This window comes from Capra hircus, chromosome 11 (assembly GCF_001704415.2).
Source record: "Capra hircus breed San Clemente chromosome 11, ASM170441v1, whole genome shotgun sequence".
NCBI classification, from domain to species: domain Eukaryota; kingdom Metazoa; phylum Chordata; class Mammalia; order Artiodactyla; family Bovidae; genus Capra; species Capra hircus.
This window is the reverse complement of record NC_030818.1, coordinates 101784294-101802165: the sequence shown is the minus strand read 5'-3', so window position 1 is coordinate 101802165 and position 17872 is coordinate 101784294. Positions and strand designations below refer to the sequence as shown.

Below are 17872 nucleotides of genomic sequence, written 5' to 3'. Positions count from 1 at the left end.
TTTTTTAACTTTTTCTTTTGTACTGGAGTACAGCCAATTTAACAAGCAGTGTGGTGATAGTGTCAGGTGAACAGCAAAGGGACCCAGCCATACATATACATGTAAGTTAAGATTTAAAAAGAAATTTTTTTTCCTGTGACCATAAGGATCAAAGTGTTTAACAACTGATATCTTATCAGTTGAAGAACATATTAACAATGATTATTTTTATACAGTTGAATTCTGATAGTATTCAAACCCGAAAAGTAAATGTTTATAGAGCTGTGTGTCTTAGGTGCCTGGATTACCGAAGCCTTCCTGGGCACCCCTGTGTTTACCGCAGATGATTGTACCTGCCCCGGCAGCTTGGTCTGTAGTCAGCCTGGGGACGGGTGAGAATTGTGATGGTGACTGGGAAGGGTGGAGTGGAAGGGTGGGAAAGCCCCAGGAAGGGACGTGGGAAACTGAAGTTTGAAAGCTGAAGTTTAGAATAGAGAACGGCCCCACATCCGTCCCCCACCAAGCGCATCTCTGAGCCCCCAGCGTCACCCACATGCAGATTCACAGAGTGCCGCTCGCTGTCCCACTCTGGGAAGCTAGAGACAGACAGAGCTGAGGAGAAAAGCTCCCAGTGTGACTTTTGGACTTTCCAGTCCAGTTTACGGGTTTCTTCTTGGGCTTCTCCCCCGACACCTTTTTTGGTTTTTTAGCCGAGTTTCCCTTATGGGAGTGGAATGAGGACTAATATAACCCTTCCTCAGAACTGTTTCTGTGATCTAGGACTTGGATTAAACACCATGTTTAGGTGCATGAGACTCAGCAAAAATCACAGCAAGGCCACCTGCTTTCCAGGTTGTAGTGCTGGCACTTTGTCATATAAGATGTCTGTGGAAAGATTTCAGGCAAGAGCCAGGACTTGTTCTTTTTAAAAATGGTTTGACTAAAAGGCAAGAGCTTGTAGTCACCCAGCTGTGAATTTCTCCCGGATTGCATACATGGAGAGTGCTACAAAAGACACCGTACAGTCAGAAATGATAAAATGTGAAAACAGAGTGCATTTCAGAGTCGTTTAAATAAAATAGCCATTCATGTGTTCCAGTTGTGGGAGCAGACTCGGAGAGGTCAAGTGACTTGAGCATGGCCACACAGCAAATAAACGCTATGGCTTCCCTCGTGGCTCAGCTGGTAAAGATTTCTGCCTAGAATGCAGAAGACCTGGGTTCGATCCCTGGGTTGGGAAGATCCCCTGGAGAAGGAAACAGCTACCCACTCCAGTATTCTGGCCTGGAGAATTCCATGGACTGTGTATGTATAGTCCATGGGGTCACAAAGAGTCAGACACGACTGAACTTTGGCTCTACTCCCCCAGCCGCCTAGAGTGCAGGAACCCACAGGAGGGTTGTTGCTCAGTCACTGAGTCGTGTATGGCTCTTGGGTAGCCATCCTTTTTCTCCTCTTTCCTTTGTCAAAAAGTCTTCATCGTTTTTCTCCCCACTATACTCTCTCTTCTAAGGAAGCCCAAGTTTTGATGATTGTAAATAAGCAGTTTAACGCCTCTCTTCCTCTAAAAGGAAGAGAGGAGAGAGACATGAGTTGAGTTTTCTTTCCACCTTCTTTAGATGTGCCTTTCATAACTTAAAGCTCTTCTAGAAGAGATAGAAAGTTTCATGATATCTTTAGAATAGTATCTCAGTAGATTAAGATGGTTTCGCCTGTTGGAGTTTGGGAATTTGGTGACAGCTATGGACCTGTTTGTAGAACAATCAACATGCACTCAAAAGTTAGAGCTTTCTGAAACTGAGCCTTCCTGCCATCTTCCGGAGGCAGGCAGTGTCAGAGGAAACTCAGTGGGATGACGGAGCCCTCCTATGACTGCATCATCCAGGACACTAACCCCAGTCACGTGGTAGCAGAGAGCTTGAAATGTGGCCGGTGTGACTGAGGAAATGAACTTCTAATTAACTGAAACTCAAACAGCTGCACAAGGCTACCGACAGCGGACAGAATTGCATGACGGCTGATGGAGCCGCAGGGCTTGAGCAGCAGCAGCAGCAGAAGGGCGGCAGTTCTTTCTTAGCGGTGGGGCTCAGTGTTGTTTTGCAGCAGCGTGTTTTATTGTTCTGTAGTCCATCTTATTTTTTCTTTCTGCTTTGTCAAGTAATGGACTCTTGAGAATCCATTCTTGAGGGTATACTTAAACTATTTGTTCCCAAGCATGTGAGTGTTTTTTGGGGATGTAATTTTCTTCCTTCTCTGTTTCAAGGAAAATAGGCATTGGTATCACCTGATTCAAGATGCACAGAAGCGTGGCGCCATTATTAAGACTTGCGACAAGAACTACAGACACGATGCAATGAAGATCCTGAAGCTCAAACCATTGCTTCAGAGGAGCCTTACTCACCCTCCTGCTGTCGCTCCAGAGGCATCCAGACCCCAGGGTGGCCTACCCAGCAAGCAAGATGGTGAACTCAGCAAGACATCTTTTGCTTCTTCCCTGTACCACTCACCCTCTGATTCCAAAGAAGCCACAGTCACTGAGGCTGCAAAGGATCCTGAAAGGCCACCCACTCAGGACCGGCTTCGGGACCCAAGACTGCTGCGGAGGATGGGCTTAGCCTTTGATGCCCAAGGAATAAGCCTCAGGGAGCCGCAGCCCTTGAGCCCCCAGCATTCCGGAGCAGCGCCTCCATCAGGCGCGCCAGGCTGCCCTGGGAGTCCCCAGGAGCCATGCACCGTCAGGCAGCAGGGAGTCACCCTGAACAGCCACATGCCTCACACGCAGTGCGACTCTCCAGCCGCTGGTACTGACACTTCCACAAGCAAAAAGAAGTGTGACCAGGAAGAGGGGGTGCTCAGCCACAGGAGAGAGACCAGGGCCTTGAGTGAAGGGGATCAGGAGTGGTGGGCGAGCTCCCACACAAAGAGGAACTCAGACTGGGATGAGAGGGGCCTGGAGGAGGACAGCCACTCAAAGAAGAGACGGGTTTTATAGTATAGCCAAACAGCAGAGGCTGTTAGCCACAACCATTGCTGCAGACCTCTGATGACCAACTGACAGGCTTGTCCAGATAAGACTGCTTTTTTCCTTACAGGAGTTTGTTGTTGTTGGAAAACAAAATGTATTATAACACATGGGCCTCTTGGTCCTTTTTGTCAGTTGTAAAAGCTTTCAGAGGACATTTGTGTATCAGTAATTATGTCTTTGAAGTAGGAGGCTTGCAGTGTTGATCTCTTGTTCTTGTAGAAAAGGAGGTCAGCCTGGAGAGGTTGTAGAAGTTGGAATGTATATTTGTATAGCAAATAACAAAATCCTTTTAAAATTTAATCTGGTAGACGGCTTTTCTTTCCCCTGCTTAAAATGTTAATCATTTTCAACAGAACAAACCTTATATTTAAAAAAAAAAAAGTGTGAGGAGGGCAGGTCCTTTAAACCATTGTTATGGCAAAACAGATGTTTAACAGCCCAGGTAGTCTGGCAAGGAGCTGAGTTTAGTGCTGGTGGGTCAGAGGTCTCTAGTTCTGTTTTTTAAAAGCAGCTAGAGTCTGCTGGGGGAAACTTGGGAAGCAGAAGATTACGTTATTTTAAGTTGCACTGATGACCTTTGTAGACCAGGCACCCTGACACAGGATAGTGCATTTCTGTGATGAGTGCATCTTCTAGTAGTGAGCACATAGTTCTCTAGCTAAAATTCTCATTCTTCTTGAATTAGGAGAATATGAAATGAAAGTGTGGTTCTTGACATGTCATTCAGATGCCCCCAGCATATCTTGAGTTTTCTGCAACTCGTGGGTTAGAAATCCAGCGGTTGCCAAGTGCAAGATCCGTGCCGAGGTGGCTTGCGTGAAAGCGTGCACTTCTTGGGTTGAGCCAGAAAACTGGGTGTTCTCCATCTTCCCAAGGGGTTCTTGGGGACTTGAGACAATATTTTAGACAGGAAAGAGACATCCTTTAAAAAGAGCAGGCTGGAAGAGCAGCGCAGGTACTTAGGAGTTCAGAACCAAGGAGAGAGTTGACAGGTTTCCTCTCGTCTCTGGAGACCATTGTAATTGATGCAGATACAGCGCTGTTGTGGGGCATCTGGTTAGAGGGCTTGTGCTTCTGCGAAAGGAAGTGGCTGTGGTGGATGGAGGTCTGGTGACTTGGATGAGGGCGGGGCTGCCCAGTTTCAAAGTCTGGCTTTCCCTGCACACACACAGTGGTGCTAAAGTCTCACAGACACGAGCGTGTGTTAACAGTCAACCTGCATTTGAAGCCGTGGTTGGTCGTGTACACCGTGCGGCACCCCAGCTATGCGGGGGTAGCGAGCACATCCCTGAGTGTGAACGTGTCTTTGCGAGCCCATCCCTCTGAAGTGTCTTTGCTCTTCTGCTTTTTAAGCAGAAAGGGCTTTGTGTTTGTCAGAAATTGTCCTGAAGCAGGTTATTAAGAGCTTTAAAAGTGCGTTTGGTTGCCAACAGTTAAAACCCTCTACTTCTCTGTTCCTCTTGTCCCTCTCACTGGTGTCTAGGCCTCTGCTTGCCCCTCTCACTGGTTTCTAGGCCTCTGCTTGCCCCTCTCACTGGTATCTAGGCCTCTGCTTGGGCATGGATACTCCCTGTCACCTGGGGAGCACGTGCTCTGTCCCCAGAGTCAGCCCCTGCTCCCCTGCCACGGAGGCGGGCTGAGCCCTGCTTGGGGCCAGGGCTTTGTAAGCTTCCTGCCTGGCCTTTGGCAAGAAAGCTCATTATTACTGTGTTTATTTTCCTCCTGTCTTGGTAGAATGCTTGATTTAGCAGACAGTTGTAGTGATCACGGTTTAGAGAGTCTAGAAGGTGTTAGCTTATAGAAGAGGTGTGACGGACACAGCTGGGCCAGGAGCTTTCCCCACGCTGCTCACACAGCGTGAATATAAGGAAGGGTTTGTTGCCAGTTCTCACACGTCGTGTCCACCTTTTGGTTCGCCATTCACCTAGTCTGGAAATGCAAGAAGTAGCACATCAGAAAATCTGCTGAGCACGTGTGTCCTGACAGCCTCTCCCAGCAGAAATGGCCATACCAGACATGGCGCTGGAGGCGCACTGTAGCTCCAGTTGGTATGCTTGTGTGTCTGCACGAAGCACTTCGCGTGTACCGTGTGGCCTTTCTGATTCATTGTCACAGCAGGGTTGTTGATGGGCGGTTAGTCTGCAAGTGAAAAATAACAACTTGTTAGTTTTGTCCTTGCCATGGCGTTATAAGACAGTGCCCTGTCTTCTTTCAGTCTTAATTCTTTCAACATGAAAATATTCTACTTAAAATCTTGTTTTGTTTCTTTGTATATGATTTGCCTTGAAATTACTGTGGGCAGTTTATTTAGTTCTGTTTTCATGCATTATCAGGAGCAGATTTGATAAGTACATGTGAAGAACCTCCTGTAAATGAGTTTTATAACAAAATTGTACTAAACTATTTTCTAAACTCAGTTGTGCAGGTTTATAGTTTTCTTTGCTGTAGTTTTCTTTCTATGCCCTGAATTCCTAACCAGGATTTGGCAAACAATAGCCGTGTTGTCTCTGTTAAGACCTGAATATTAAGAGAAAATGGCAGAATTAAAAGCAGAAACAAGAAAGCTGATGCGGGTTAGGAGTTATTGAATGAAGATTGAAGGAACTTGCAGATAACCCATTTCGTCTGCCATTGGATTGATGTTTTCATCCAGTCTGCACCCACAGTGCTCCTAGCTTCTTACCTCTCCTTGGAATCTTATTCATAAGGTAGTGAGTGAGGTGCGTGTGGCCAACTGTGGTGTCAGTTACCCTTGAGATTTGGTCCAGAAACACACGCTCACCTCCAGGCCGAGCTTGGGAGAGCAGAGCAGATGAACAGGGACCCACAGAAGGAGCTGCGGGAGCCCCAGGGGCGGGGCTGGAGGCAGATGACCAGGCCAGGGGTAAGCGCTGGTGGTTACAAAGGAGAGCACATTCTCCAAAAGCACTGGCTTCAGGGAGCGCAGTTGGACATGCTGAGCTCCACCAGGATGTAGGCCCCACCAGCCTCCCTGGGCCTCCCGCTCATCCGGGATGGAGGCAGTCACCACCTGTGAGGGTAAAGAGATGACCTCGGGGGGAGTCCTGGGGCAAGGTGAAGTTGTCAGGAGACCTGATGAGAGGCGGGCGCTCCGTGATGGCCGTTTTATCCATGCAGTTGGTTCCTGCAGCAGCTCCCGCGGGGATTTTTAAAATCTCGCCTGGCCAATACACGTAATCACCACCGCCTCCTGGGTTTCACCATTTATTGTTTGAGGAATAAATAATTCAAAAAGGAAACTAAAATTTAGCTTCAGTTTAAGCAGAATTTACAGTGTTGTGTAGTACCATGAAGGCAGTTTCTGTACACAAAGGATCCCTCGGTAACTCTTAAAGGACCGGAGTTATTGTCAACCTGTCCTACTGGACAGGAGGTGTTTTCCAAGTCCAACTGCGTAAACTGTCTGCAGGTGGATGGTGCCCCGACCCACAGGAGCTGTCTCTGTTCCCTCCCTCCCTCCAGCTTGGGCCAGCTCTGCTTGTGGCCGCCATAGCCTTTGTTCTCAAGCAATGTTGCAAATCGAATTGTTGGTGCTTTTCAGCCTGGGAGGTGTACCTGGGAGTCACCCAGAGAACTTTAAAAATTCCCTCTCCTGGGCTGTCCCCTAGAATTGCTAATTTCTTGAGTCTGGGAGAAAGTACTTGCTGCCTTTAAAAAAAAAAAAAAAAAATTAAAAGTTGAACTCACTGCAAGGTGATTGCAGTGAGTGGCCAGCCTTGAGGCCTGGCTCCTCAGGTCAGGAGGAAAGAGGAGCAGCCCTGGGGCCCATCAGGGTCCAGTCTGCCTTCTTCAGTACCTTGTCCCCTACAGGGGCTCTGGAGGGGGCGCGGCCCACCCCCAGAAGCCATCTGGACACGTATCCTTTTGTTGAGATTCCCAAGCACACTGCAGTGGGACTGGGGAAGGATAGCCGGGAACAGCTTGGTCAGGGATTGGGGGGTCCTGATGCCGTAGAGAGGAGGAGTTAGAAGGCTGCCTGTGGAGTCGAGGAAGAGCCAAGTGAGGCTGCGTCAGGTTTGAGCAGGAGTGCCCACCGAGCTGGCCGTGGAGGGGCCTGAGCAGGGAGTTGGTGGTCACGGGGAACAAGGCAGGGGGTCTGCCTTAGCTCTGCCGTCGGCTGTGGACAGCTACTGAGGGCCTCCTGTGGGCTTTGCTTTCTCCACCTGAAAATGATGGTCAGGGTGTTACTTCTGTTTAACTGTTAAGTTCTAAAATTCCAAGTCCCAAACGCTGACATCCAAGAGAAGAAGAGGCTAAAGAGCACAGTGCAGACTTCCCTGGTGGTCCAGCGGCCAAGGGGTCTCCTGATTCTGAGCTCCTGCAGCTCCACATTCAGAGCCCCCCACTGCCCCCATCTCAGATGCTGACCCAGAATCACCCCAACACAGCTGGGCAGGGAGCCCGCCGATGGCACCTATCTTTGCCCACACCTTGGTGGAGAATGTCCTCAAAGATTCTACTTACGTTTATAGTTCCTTAGGTTTCATGACAACATTCAGTCGCTCAGGCGTGTCTGACTCTGTGACCCCATGGACTGCAGCATGCCAGGCTTCCCTGTCCTGCGCCTTCTCCCGGAGCTTGCCCAGACTCAAGTCCATTGAGTTGGTGATGTTGTCAACCGTCTCGTCCTTTGTCATCCCCTTCACGTTAGATGATTAAAGCGACAAATTAACCTAACTAACTTTCTTAGCTCCCCTATACAGATCACATTGTCAATCCCTGCACTGTAACAGATCTGCTCAACAGAGCCCCCCCTCTGGGGGAAGCAGCAAGAGAAAAGAGATTTCAAAAATAACAACAGGGGCTCCGCCCACACGTCACTCCTCAGGCCCCCGGGACATCTTATCTGGGCTCCTCTGGGCAGAGGGGTGGGTTTATATGAGGTCGAGTCCTCTCCTCTGGTCCTCCAGAAAACAGCGAAGTATTGGCAGCGCTTCGGTTGCCACATCCGGCCCTGGTATCTGTGAGTGACTGAAATAGTTGACTCTGGTGTCCGACTCTTTGCGACCCCATGGACTGTAGCCTACCAGGCTCCTCCGTCCGTGGGACTCTCCAGGCAAGAGTACTGGAGTGGGTTGCTGTTTCTCCAGGAGATCTTCCCAACCCAGGGATCGAACCTGGGTCTCCCGCATTGCAGGCAGATGCTTTACCATCTGAGCCACCAGGGAAGACTCTTATAGTCTACTGTCATAAAAAGGCATTTTTATAAGCTGCTTTTACAAATTAAATCTGTTTAGTTTTTTTTAATTAAATTTTTTAAAGAATTGAGAAATTTTACTCCAGGCAAATTTGAGGATAACCACCCAGGAAGAGCATCTCTGAAAGCTCTCAGAACTGTTCCCTGATTTTCTTTTTAAACCTTCAGATGCCACCTCTTCTAACAGTATTTAAACCAGTCTAGTAAATCTAATCAACTCTAAAGTTCTCTTAAAAAGCCCATTTAATAAAACGGTCTTACACTTTTCCATTTAATCCTAAACTGAGCAATTCAGTAGGTTTCAAGTTGAAATAACTAATCTGATGAAAATGCCAAATTTTCTTAAATGTTAAAAACCCTTGAGCCATCAAATACATTCTAAATAACAAACATAATTTGATATAAAAGCATTAGGATGGTTTCAATTTACTACATTATCTCGTTTAATTTTCAGTCTTCCCAAAGTTAGAACGCAGCCAAGATGGGATGGTTTTTATCTTCCCAAGTGACTTCAGTTTGGCATCCCAAGTAAGTTGGGCTGCAGAGCAGCTGAAGTTGTGACCCGGCGATGGTGTATGTCCACAGTGATTGTCAGACCACTGATTAGCACAGACCTGGCTCTCAAAACGCTTGTGAAATAAATTGTATACATCAGAGCATCTATAAGGCTAATGGAAAATGAAAGACATCATCAACACCTGTGTGCCACTGCCCCAACACAGAAAGCAGGAGACGGCTAATGCCTGGAAAGGTCACTCCATGCTGCTTCCAGACATCCTCCCGCCTCCCCTTCCGCCTAGTTGTAAACAGCATCCTGAATTCTGTAGTTTGTATAACGCTTTGTCATGTCAGTTCAGTTCAGTCACTCAGTCACGTCCGACTCTTTGTGACCACATGGACCGCAGTACGCCAGGCCTCCCTGTCCATCCCAACTCCCGGAGCTTGCTCAAACTCATGTCCATTGAGTCGGTGATGCCATCCAACCAGCTCATCCTCTGTCATCCACTTCTCCTGCCTTCAATCTTTCCCAGCATCAGGGTCTTTTCAAATGAGTCAGCTCTCCACATCAGGTGGCCAGAGTATTGGGGTTTCAGCATCAGACCTTCCAGTGAATATGCAGGACTGATTTCCTTTAGGATGGACTGGTTGGATCTCCTTGCAGTCCAAGGGACTCTCAAGAGTCTTCTCCAACACCACAGTTCAAAAGCATCAATTCTTTGGTACTCAGCTTCACAGTCCAACTCTTACATCCATACATGACTACTGGAAAAACCATAGCCTTGACTAGACAGACCTTTGTTGGCAAGGGAATGTCTCTGCTTTTTAGTATGCTGTCTAGGTTGGTCATAACTTTTCTTCCAAGGAGTAGGCATCTTTTAATTTCATGGCTGCAGTCACCATCTGCAGTGAAATTGGAGCCCCCCCCCAAAATAAAGTCTGTCACTGTTTCCCCGTCTGTTTGCCATGAAGTGATGGGACCACCCATGCCATGATCTTAGTTTTCTGAATGTTGAACTTTAAGTCAACTTTTTCACTCTCCTCCTCCACTTTCATCAAGAGGCTCTTGAGTTCTTTGCTTTCTGCCATAAGGGTGGTGTCATCTGCATATCTGAGGTTATTGATATTCCTCCTGGCACTCTTGATTCCAGCTTGTGCTTCATCCAGCCCAGCGTTTCCCATGATGTACTCTGCATAGAAGTTAAATAAGCAGGGTGACAAGATACAGCCGTGACGTACTTGACGTACTTTCCTATTTGGAACCAGTCTGTTGTTCCATGTCCAGTTCTAACTGTTGCTTCCTGACCTGCATATAGGTTTCTCAAGAGGCAGGTCAGGTGGTCTGGTAAGCCCATCTCTTTCAGAATTTTCCACAGTTTATTGTGATCCACACAGTCAAAGGCTTTAGCATAATCAATAAAGCAGAAATAGATGTTTTTCTGGAACTCTCTTGCTTTTTCCATGATCCAGCGGATGTTGGCAATTTGATCTCTGGTTCCTCTGCCTTTTCTAAAACCAGCTTGAACATCTGGAAGTTCACAGTTCACATACTGTTGAAGCCTGGCTTGGAGAATTTTGAGCATTACTTTACTTGCATGTGAAATGAGTGCAATTGTGCGGTAGTTTGAGCATTCTTTGGCATTGCCTTTCTTTGGGATTGGAAGGAAAACTGGCCTTTTCCATGTCCTGTGGCCACTGCTGAGTTTTCCAAATTCGGTGACATATAGAGTGCAGCACTTTCACAGCATCATCTTTTAGGATTTGAAATAGCTCCACTGGAATTCCGTCACCTCCACTAGCTGTGTTCGTAGTGATGCTTCCTAAGGCCCACTTGACTTCACATTCCAGGATGTCTGGTTCTAGGTGAGTGATCACACCATCATGATTATCTTGGTCTTGAAGATCTTTCTTGTACAGTTCTTCTGTGTATTCTTGCCACCTCTTTTTAATATCTTCTGCTTCTGTTAGGTCCATACTGTTTCTGTCCTTTGTTGAGCCCATCTTTGCATGAAATGTTCCCTTGGTATCTCTTAATTTTCTCGAAGAGATCTCTAGTCTTTTCCATTCTATTGTTTTCCTCTATTTCTTTGCATTGATCACTGAGGAAGATTTTCTTATCTCTTGTTATTCTTTGGAACTCTGCATTCAAATGGGTATATCTTTCCTTTTCTCCTTTGCCTTTCGCGTCTCTTCTTTCACAGCTATTTGTAGGGCCTCAGCCATTTTGCTTTTTTGCATTTCTTTTCCATGGGGATGGTCTTGATCCCTGTCTCCTGTACAGTGTCACGAACCTTCGTCCATAGTTCATCAGGCACTATGTCTATCAGATCTAATCCCTTGATTCTATTTCTCACTTCCACTGTCTAATCATAAGGGATTTGATTTAGGTCATGGTCTAGTGGTTTTCCCTACTTACTTCAGTTTAAGTCTGATTTTGGCAATAAGGAGTTCATGATCTGAGCCACAGTCCTCTTCCGGTCTTGTTTTTGCTGACTGTATAGAGCTTCTCCATCTTTGGCTGCAAAGAATATAATCAGTCTGATTTTGGTGTTGACAATCTGGTGATGTCCATGTGTAGAGTCTTGTGTTGTTGGAAGAGGGTGTTTGCTATGACCAGTGTGTTCTCTTGGCAAAACTCTTTTAGCCTTTGCCCTGCTTCATTCTGTATTCCAAGGCCAAATTTGCCTGTTACTCCGTGTCTCTTGATTTCCTACTTTTGCATTGCAGTCCCCTATAATGAAAAGGACATCTTTTTGGGTGTTAGTTCTAGAAGGTCTTGTAGGTCTTCATAGAACAGTTCAACTTTGGCTTCTTCAGCATTACTGGTCGGGGCATAGGCTTGGATTACTGTGATATTGAATGGTTTGCCTTGGAAATGAACAGAGATCATTCTGTCATTTTTGAGATTGCACCACGTACTGCATTTCGGACTCTCTTGTTGACCATGATGGCTACTCCATTTCTTCTAAGGGATTCTTGCCCACAGTAGGAGATATAATGGTCATCTGAGTTATATTTACCCATTCCTGTCTGTTTTGGTTCGCTGATTCCTAAAATGTCAATGTTCACTCTTACCATCTCCTGTTTGACCACTTCCAATTTATCTTGATTCATGGACCTAACATTCCAGGTTCCTGTGCAATATTGCACTTAACAGCATCGGGAGTTTATTTCCATCACCAGTCACCTCCACAACTGGGTGTTGTTTTTGCTTTGGCTCCGTCTCTTCACTCTTGCTGGAGTTATTTCTCCACTGATCTCCAGTAGCATATTGGGCACCTACTGACCTGGGGAGTTCATCTTTCAGCGTCCTATCTTTTTGCCTTTTCATCCTCTTCATGGGGCTCTCAAGGCAGGAATACTGGAGTGGTTTGCCATTCCCTTCTCCAGTGGACCACGTTCTGTCAGACCTGTCCACTGTGACCCGTCCGTCTTGCCTACACGGCATGGCTCCTAGTTTCATTGAGTTAGACAAGGCTGTGGTCCATGCAGTCAGATTGGTTAGTTTTCTGTGATTGTGGTTTTCAGTCTGTCTGCCCTCTTGATGGAGAAGGATAAGAGGCTAATGGAAGCTTCCTGATGGGAGAGACTGACTGAGGGGGAAACTGGGTCTTGCTCTGATGGGCCGGGCCATGCTCAGTAAATCTTTAATCCAGTTTTCTGTTGATGGGCAGGGCTGTGTTCCCTTCCTGTTGTTGACCTGAGGCCAAACTATGGTGGAGCTAATGAAGATGATGGTGACCTCCTTCCAAAGGTCCCGGGCATGCACTGCCACACTCAGAGCCCCGACCCTGCAGCAGGCCGCTGCTGACCCACACCTCCCTGGAGACTCCTGGACACTCCCAGGCGAGTCTGGGCCGGTCTCTTGTGGGGTCCCGGCTCCTTTCTCCTGGGTCCTGGTGCACAAGGTTTGTCTGTGCCCTCCCAGAGTCCGTTTCCCAGTCCTGGGTAAGTTCTCATGGCTCTATGGTGGGGTTAATGGCGACCTCCTCCCAGAGGGCTTATGTCATACCCAGGTCTGTGGCACCCAGAGCCTCTGCCCCTGTGGCAGGCCACTGCTGACCCGGATCTCCTCAGGAGACACCCAAACACAGTTGTGGCTCAGTCTCTGTGGGGGTCTCTGGGTCCTCGTGGGCACAAGGTTTGTTTGGGCCCTTGAGTGTCTCTGGCGGGGATGGGGTTTGAGTCTAAATGTGATTTCACCCCTCCTACTGTCTTTCTGGGGCTTCTCCTTGGCCCTTAGACATGGGGTGTTTCCTCAAAGTTGCTCCAGCGCCACGCAGCTGCTGCTCCAGCACATATAGCCCCAAATTATATTCACTCAATTTTGTACTTGATGTGATACATACAATGGATATCCTGTGACTGAATTAATTTTCTCTCCCTCGTCCTTACATTTCTGAGATAGCTATAGCGATTGTCCACTCTGTTGGGTGGAGGATAGTATTCTGTTTTAGGAACATGCCAGAGTCTGTCCATTCCATTCTGATGCACACACACAGGAGCCTTCCCAGGCAGGACCCAGACCTGTGTCACGCAGGGACACAGGACCGGAAGGCCCTCCAGGACGCCTGGCCGTGGGTGCTTCTGGCTTGAGGCTATGACAGGGCTCCAAACAATAGAATGGTCAGCTGCCCCCTATCCCAGCAACTGAGTGGCAAGGACACCCTGCCAGGTGGGGCCTGGTTGGAGTCCTGCCCTTGGCCTGCACCCAAATCCCCTTATCCCACCAGTAACCCCCTGATCACAGGAGCCAGCCTGTGTGGGTTCCATTCTTTGCAACGGAAATGCTTCAACTAGAAAACCCCCTACCTGGCAGTCTACCCTCAGGTAGTTACGGGGTCCAGAGACAAGCCCATCCTGCAGTCCTAGCATCGTCATTAACTCCTCAGCATGGCCTTAGAGCTAACACGAGGCGGTGGTTGATGACTGCACCTCTCTGGGGCAGAAGGACAGACCCCGATAGATCCTGGCAGGAGGAAGATGTCCGCGATCTCACGGGAAGGTGAGGGTCACAGTTTTGCTCTATGTATGTGTATGTATGTGGCACCACACCTATGTGACAGGTTTTGGGGTCGGGGAAAGAGGGAAGAAATGGAGAACAACAGTGGATACTGGCCTCGTATTTGGGCCAGCACTGTACTTCTGTGACCCTCATGGTAGCCCTGTGATAGAGGTGCTAGGTTTTGTTGTCGTTTGGTTTGGTTTGATTTTCGCCCTGTGGTGCAGCTGGTGGGATCTTAGTTCCCCAACCAGGGGTTGAACCCACAGCCTCGGCAGAGAAAGCCCAAAATTCTAGCCCCTGGCCCACCAGGTGCTGTTTTTCACATCCCCATTTCACAGATAAGGATACTGAGGCAGAGGGGGATTGAGTAACTTTCCCAAATTCATCCAGGTAGTAGAGGCCAGCTTCAAACCCACGTGGTGGGACTTGAGAGCCCCTCAGTGCCATCCCTTCTGCCTCTGGAAACACGCCCCTCCCTGCCCCCTGCCCTCCACTCAAGGAAGGAAACGTGGGCCCTGGGTCAGCCATGAAATGTACAGACGCATGGGTGGGCCAATGGGTGGGGAAGAGGGCCATTGGCAGGGGCAAAAAGTAAAAGGGTGGGGATTTTGCATATCCTTTTTAATAAAATTATTTATTTGGCTGAGCCGGGTCTTAGTTGTGGCTTTCGGGATCTTTGTTGAAGCATGTGGGATCCAGTTCCCTGACTAGCGATTGAGCCCTGGTCCCCCTGCATTGGGAGCTCAGAGTCTTAACCACTGGACTGCCAGGGAAGCCCCATGTGGGTCCTGTGATCTTTCAAATCATCTTTTCACCCTAAATCACCCAGTTGACTTTTGATGCCGTGTCCAAGCTCTCCGACCAAGATACTTGTGGCGCCTCAGTGTTCTCAGCTGTAAAATGGTTCTATTCCCAGAGTCTACTTCTCAGCTTCATCTCAGGGGTCCTTGATAGAAGGTATATCCAGCCTCAGCCTCAGCACAGGACTTAGCACGGTCTTAACGAATGCTGGAGACTGCATGGGGGCAGGGGTTGTTTTATGAAAAGGTGCTGGACTTGTGCATCAGAAAATATTAACAGTTAGTAGCTTTGGATGGAAGATTGTGGGTGATTTTAATTTAAAAATTCTTATCTAGCATTTCTGTTTTTTCTAACTTCCCTGAAGCTGTGATTTGTGTTTTATAAGAAAACAAAAGCAAGTCAAGCTTCTCCTCCCTGGGTTTTTACCCTTTGCTCATCTGGCCTGAGATGTGCAGGGGTCCCTTAGGAACTGGGGAGACTGGCCTAGCTGGAGGTGCCGTCCTGGGGCAGGGGTGCGGGCGTGGGGGGAGCCCCCTCTCAGCCCTGCCTGCCCAAGCCTGCAGGGAGATGCCCACAGCCGCTCCCCAGGTGCCCATAAACGCCTCATAACTAAAAGTGCCGACGCAGCAGGCCTGCTTATTTAGAGGGGGCACGTGAGGGCAGCGGGCAAGGCATTTTCTCTGACAGCAAGGCCGTTTGGATGACACCTGGCTCCCCAGGGTACCTCGCTCTGTCCTGGAGCCGCTGCAGGGGCGGAAGAGGGGGTTGGGCCAGAGCTGCAGGCCCTGCGGGGTGGACGCCCCGCACCCCTCTCCCCACCCTGGGCTTCACACTCTCGCCATCCTGAATCACTTCCTGCCCCTGCTCTTAGCAAGTGTGACTTCAGGCAAGTTACCTCCCAAATCAGAGCCTCCACTTCCCTATCTGTTAACTGGGTAGACCAGTCCTTCCACCTAGAACATTCTCTACCAATTTGCAATGCCCAGAGGCACTTTTGGTTGTCGCCACTTGGGAGGGAAAGCAACTGTCACCTGGAGACTGGAGGCCAAGGATGCCGTTAAACATCCTAGCTGCACAGCACAGCTGCGCCCACCCGAGCCGGCAGTGCCGCCAGTGTCGGTGGCACTGAGGCTGAGAGTCCTGTCCTAGGGTGAAGTTCTTGACGGTGAAGCCTGAGGATGCACGGCTGGGCCCGCGGACAGTGGCTGTCACCATCCACGTTGTGAAAGCAGAGCCTTCTCCTCTCAGCCGCTCAGAACCAGATGTCCACACATGAGGTCCAGGACCAGGAAGCATCACTGAAGAGGTGGGGCTGCGTCTGGAAGATGTCAGAGTTTTCCAAATGGCTGCTGGCAACTTTCCCTCCAGCCTCTGGCCGGGGTCAGGGCCTGGGCCGCCTCCTGGGGGACCAGGGCTGCCAGTCTGATTTACGAGTGCTCCACCTCCCTGCCCCTGGCTTGTGTAGACACTGATCCCAGGGGAGCTGCCACAGCGCCACTGGCCCTGCTGAGAGGGGTCAGGGCAGGCAGGGCTCTGCCCACCTCCTCCCCGACCTCTCAGGACCCTTCCTGGGAACACACCCAGGGTGACACCAAGGTGTGTGTGTGTGTGTGTGTGTGTGTGTGTGTGTGTACAGTAGAAGCTGCTGATGCCCGGCCCAGAGTCCGTCTATGGGAACCACCCCTGCAATGCTGCAGTGCCTGATAGAACTTACAGCTGCCCACGTTCTGTACTGGGGGCCCCCCAAATCCAGCATGAAGCCCATGACATGAGCCTGCCCCTTGCTTCAGGATGGAGTTTCTGCTCAGAGCCTCGGTGGGGGGCCCTCAGGTATACCTCACTGGGCCTCCCCGCCCCCATCCGATTCGTCTCATCCATCTTCCAAACAGCACCCGCTCCATGAATCCATGCTCCGAACCTGTGTCTCAAGCTCTGCTTCTGTCAAGGGACGCAAGATTCTGTGTGTGTGTTTAGGGGTGAGTGATTGTGGCTCCTATGTTAACATCACGAGGAGGAGGAGGACGAGAAGCCACTGCTTACAAATTGCAGCCAGCAGCTGGTGTTTACCTAGAGGCGGATTTGCTCAGCCTGCTCCCCCTTCTCCTTCGTCCCCCCCAAGCCCCCACCCCCACCCCCTGCTCATCTGAAGGTGGAGGCAGGTTCTGTCCTGGAAAGAGGGTCTTGAGACAGTGAGGTCCTGAACTCCTGGGTCTAAAGCCACTGTGACCTATTGTCTTCCTCATGGGCAGTGTTATGACATGGGGCCGTGGCTGGGAGCGTTTTAGTGTCTCAGCCTCAGTGGACTTGGGGACCCAGATGCTGAGTGGGAAAGGCCAATAACTTAGGAACCGGTAAGTTGTGACAAAAAAACCACTTGTGACAAAAAACCCGAAGACCAGTGTTTTTGATCACATCAAAGTTTATTTTTTCTCACACATGTTAAGTGAAGAGGCAAGCAACCAGGGCTGGCGTCACCCAGCTCTGCTAGGTCCTCAGAAAACCAATCTCCACCTTCTGGGCTCCACCATCCTGAGCAGGTGGCTCCCCAAACCATGCTGACTGAGTATCAGGGTGAGGCGCCAGAGAGACAAGCAGGGGCCACAAACTTGCCAACTGAGACTTGGTGCGGAGTGAAGGCAAACAAAGGCTTTGAAGACTCTTTCCAGAGGCTGCGCCCATTACCCTTGCTTGTAGCCCATTGGCCAGAGCTGGGTCACATGACCACACTAGGCAACAAGGTGCCCCAGGGATGTTTGCTTTTAGCCACTGAGCAAGTGAGCTTGTCACTAAGAAAGTAAGGGAGAGGGGGCATGGGGACCTGACAGAAGGCACTTTGGGGCTGGGAGCTGAGACAGATCCGGAGGCCAGAAGGGCCTGGTGCTTGGCCCTGAGAGGCCCTGGACACATTTTATATCACTTGTGGCCGTGTTGTAATCTCTTGTCATCTGCAAGGCCAAGTTTCATTAGACTCCGAGCCTTGCTCTGGGGACTTGCAGGAGGGATGAACACAGTTTTATGTTAAACGTCCCAGCCTGGAAAGATCGGCTGCATTCAGAGGGTAGCTGCAGGTGCTGGGGGGTGGGGGTGGGGAGGCTGTAGGAACAGCAGGGAACCAGAACCTGATCCATGTGCTGGGAATCTTCCGAGGCAGCTGGGAAGTAAGCAGGTGGCCAGGGAAAGCCAGACCTTCTTGAGAGACAGCAGGGAAGTCCAGCTCCCAAGGACCAGAAAGAGACCCACGGGCACCTCAGAAGCACAGGGCTAAGCTGATGGACCCCTTTCTTCCGAGCTTCCTTTCACAATTCCCAGGCTGTCCCTGGTCCCCTTGGCCGTCCCCTTACTGATG

At 49.5% G+C, this 17872-nt stretch overlaps 1 protein-coding gene across 3 annotated transcripts in view; it reads left to right on the top strand.

The window, feature by feature from the left end:
• The window catches only part of SETX (senataxin), an 84940-nt gene extending 79373 nt beyond the window's left edge, over positions 1–5567 (top strand). Inside the window, exon 26 of one of the 3 annotated variants that reach the window (XM_018056034.1) lies at positions 2243–5567. In XM_018056034.1, coding sequence (XP_017911523.1) covers positions 2243–2971 — 729 coding nt within the window. In that variant the 3' untranslated portion in view covers positions 2972–5567. The remainder of the gene's footprint in view (positions 1–2242) is intronic. The other 2 variants (XM_018056035.1, XM_018056036.1) reach the window with 2 other exon arrangements.